Source organism: Zerene cesonia, chromosome 18 (genome assembly GCF_012273895.1).
Source record: "Zerene cesonia ecotype Mississippi chromosome 18, Zerene_cesonia_1.1, whole genome shotgun sequence".
NCBI lineage: Eukaryota > Metazoa > Arthropoda > Insecta > Lepidoptera > Pieridae > Zerene > Zerene cesonia.
This window is the reverse complement of record NC_052119.1, coordinates 2,653,358-2,657,703: the sequence shown is the minus strand read 5'-3', so window position 1 is coordinate 2,657,703 and position 4,346 is coordinate 2,653,358. Positions and strand designations below refer to the sequence as shown.

The window sequence follows — 4,346 nt, the reverse complement described above, 5'->3', positions numbered from 1 at the left end:
CCGCAACAAAGAATACGATTGTGCGCAACGCAATATAATAAAACGTCAAGAAATAAAATTTTACGGCCAGCTACAAAATCTGTCAGGACACAGCGATGCTCGCTAAATGTAACATTATCTGAGGTAAAATTTATAAGTACTATTTTGCGTACTTAAAATAAAGCGTTGTGCGAAAATTATTTATAGTACTTTGCTAGCGTTAATTTTAATCACGATTTAAACAAACCACTAGGACTATACCTAGTGCCTTTGATTTGACTTAATATTTAGATGTTATATCAAATAATACTGCAAGTATCATACAAATTCTATATTGATTTTGTGCAATATGTAAGCACGTTTAAATAATCAATTTTTATTTAAAAAAATAGCGTTTTAAAATATTAATTAATGAAGAAAACATTTACAACAACATTTCTTATCTCCGAATTTTATTTTATTAGCCCGACATTTTTAGTATTCTAAAATTATTTCCAACAAATGACATGTTAATAAATTCCCTATACTATGAATTATGTCTAGTTTCATATAATAATCTATGGAGGCGAGAAAATCACGCAATACTAAGCGGTAGGTAAGCTAGGACTTATGAATGGAAGGCTTAAACCAGTCCAGCAATAACTAATAAGTCAGAACTCAGAAGCGACTCGCGACGTACGCCGTAACTCACCGTTGAGAAATCAACAGCGCCTCGCCTTTGTGAAATAACATGACAAAATTATAATGTTCGATAGGCTAAATTATTATATTTACATGCTCGCATTTATATCGTTTGAAATTTATATATTTTTTAATACAATTTAAAGTCATATTTGTTTTAACGGCTTTGTATCTTCATTATAAGGAAGTGCGTACTTTTGTCTTTGTCTTTTTTCATATTGTTCTAACTTATGTATGCGCTATTAGAGATGGCAATGTTTAAACGGTTAGAAATACAATACTAAATATCTAATATTACTGTATATATTACCGCATCACCCCTACTTGAATATGCGAAGGAGTACATAGAGAACAAACCGGAGTAGATAAGAACCAAAAAAGTTCAACGACATGACACATTTGTTATGCATACATTCAGTGTTGCATTACGACATAAAAATAGTCATAGAAAGTCTGTGTCCTAAAGCAGGAATTAAGGTGTGTAATTACAATGTACATACTACCGCTATATTATGAATACAAAAATAAATACATTGTAAAAAGTGGAAACTGCTTACAATGCATTATTCTTTTAGATTACAATTTATTCAAGTGAAAACGATTGATTAAACATCCGTAAAATTATCAAGTCTCCCAGCGCTGGCTTTGTTTACAATTTTACGGTGACATATACATATTATATCTTATACCTTTAAACGAGCAATTCTTGTATATATATATATATATATATATATATATATATATATATATATAATTGGAATCTCGGAATCGGCTCCAACGATTTTCATGAAATTTAGTATATATGAAATTTAGTATTAGGTTTCAGGGGCGATAAATCGATCTAGCTAGGAATTTTTTTTAGAAAATGTCATATTCGTGTTTTATTCGTGTTTTTTTTTCCTGACATCTATTGGTGAATAATAATACTATTTTGCTTCGTAGATAGCTGAACAACTAAAATAACACATAGGCACTTTTTTTACCGATATTCATACGGGATACGGACTTACGCGGTTTCAACCGCGGGTCACAGCTAGTGCTAATAAAATACGAGAACCGTTTTCAAGTCCGAGTTGTTCTACTCAAAAACAAAACACAGAATTTACTACTAGCCACATAAAAATATCACCTATGTAACGTCAACTACACATTCAATATTTGTATAATAATACTAGTTCAATAACTCAATTATAATCGATTTAATACTGTTGATACAAAGAGATTACGATTAGTCATTGTCCGGAAAATATATAGTTGATTTATGTTATCAATATGTCTTTATAAGGTTATGTTAAAATAGTATTGTTTAGATCAATTTATCGAGCACTTATTGTAAAATATGAGGGTCTGCTTAAGTTTTAGCAGTACCTAGTAGTAGATTAAGAATGTTCGATTAAAAAATTTTGTGAATTCAATTTTTATTATTCATACAAAATTGTAAAAAATACTTATATAAGCTTGAATGTTATAAAGTGGACTATAATTCTTGGAACTGAGCAATCTCTAAATAATTAATTTCATCTTTTAATTAATATTATTATTTCTTAACTATTTTCATTGTTCATTATTATAGAGACATATATGACGTATTTTCTTATAAATTACATAAGCGCTTTCACTAGTACTGATATACTGTAAATTTCCAGTTTAAAAATAAGTGCATATGCAAGTCTAATTTACACGGATTCCCAATGCAAATTGTATAAATAATTTCAAACGTATGAGACAACGCAATTGCACGGCGAAGGGCGGCTGCAATAAAATGGGAAATATGTTTATCGACGCATACAAAACTTTACGCGTTTTAAGAAATTTTCACAATGGCGATCTGGTTTGGTTTAATAATTTTAATCAACATGTCAATTTATTATTCGAACACGTATACACGTACAATTATATAGTTGTAAACGTATTATTAAGCTATTGATAGTGGAACTTTGGCAGCTTACGCCTAAAATAGAAAAATATTAAGCGATATACTTGATCCCATAGTATCAATTGGCTTCAAAGCAAATGATAGATATTAATTTAGTCAATATATTCAATTTATCATTGTATTTACGACGCTCAATTTTATTAGAAATTTATAATATAACTAGCGCTCCGCACCGGCTTTTCAAAGAACATTCCTTGTCCTAATAAAACTTTCAAAAAAATTTTATTTACACATTTAGTTTTGGATTCCGTTTTATTTATATAAGATGTAATACTAAAAAGATACGACATGTCTTACTTATTTAAACATATTACAAAATTTAATTGTAAGGATTATACTCTTACACTGATGATTTAAAAAACAAATCAAGTAACCAGTTAATTAAATGAATATAACTGTATTAAGTAATATTTCTTAAATTTCCTCAAGAATAGATCAACGATATAAATATAAGAACAGGTAAAAGCTTGAGTTTTAGAATGATACATCAGCGTGGATAAAAACGGGATATAAAATATTACAAATAACACAAAATGTAAGCACGAGTTATAAGCCTACATTTATCGATGAAATCGCTAGTCTATAAACACCCTTAACTCTGTGGGAATCGTGCTTTCCTCGTACCATTCGACAGTTATATTTGTTTATTAGTGTTTGAAATAGCGCGTCTGACACTTGCTTACTGACTAGACGAGGTACAAATATGCACACTTTAAAACTGAGAAAATAAACGTTAATATTACGTTTCTGGATTGATATTATGTCCAATATAATTTGTTACATATTAAATAGCAAGCAAGTATATAAGTCTAGTTCTTAAGGACCGTTTTTATTTGTTGTTATAAAAGCTACCAACTAAAACAGGTTATCGATTACTACACAAATGTACATTCTGCTATAACAATTATTATTTTTAGAATTATCTATACTCCATTAATTTATTTCTGACAGAAAAATTGACTTTTATTTAGTCTCCCTTTTAAATAAGGTCATCATTAAACACAATCATTAAGCACATAATATAAATTAAAAAACGTTAACACAATAAAATTCTAAAACGCAGCAGTAAATTTAAACGTTTATGTCTACATATTTTAGTGGTAAGCATTATCATCCGATCTAAATGTACCGAAACCGATGTTTGGCAAACAGAGCTAACAAGATTCCACCAAGATACGCCGCCTTGTCAGTAAATAAATTAAAAATGCCTCTCGAACACGAGCAAAATGTAGACGATTATGACGTCATAATTACTCGCTACAATTTTAAGAATCGGTGAGTCAAAACAGTAACCGTGAGAAGATTTTTTTAATAAATGTAAAAGCACTTTCTTTGTACAAAATCACGCAATTGAGATCGAATCGTTATTGAGTATTGAGATAATATTTATTTGGGATGTGTGATTCATATACTAATGGTTAATTCGATTAAAATGAATACCAATAATATCAGGAGTTAAAAAACATTTAGCTAAATAACGAACTCCTATTATTTTATTACTGTTATTCATTTAATACATCACTACACTGTAGTTTATGTTTAATACTTACTAAAAAAACTAAGGTAATAGAACGGTATCAGCTTAATAATCGCAACTTAAGGAAGCTGTGTTTAATAAGTTAATTAAGAACTCACTAATCAGTAAAAGATAGAATAAGCATCGAAATATCGTCTATAGTTTCCTAACTACAGTAATCTGCAAATAAAAAAACGTTAAATTTTGCTCTCAATAAGAATTTATCGATGCATC

General features: G+C 29.1%; 1 protein-coding gene across 1 annotated transcript in view; it reads right to left on the bottom strand.

The window, feature by feature from the left end:
• Positions 1-4,268: 4,268 nt before the first annotated feature.
• Positions 4,269-4,346, bottom strand: part of LOC119834056 — a 3,478-nt gene continuing 3,400 nt past the window's right edge. Inside the window, exon 5 of the mRNA XM_038358333.1 lies at positions 4,269-4,292. Coding sequence (XP_038214261.1) covers positions 4,269-4,292 — 24 coding nt within the window. The remainder of the gene's footprint in view (positions 4,293-4,346) is intronic.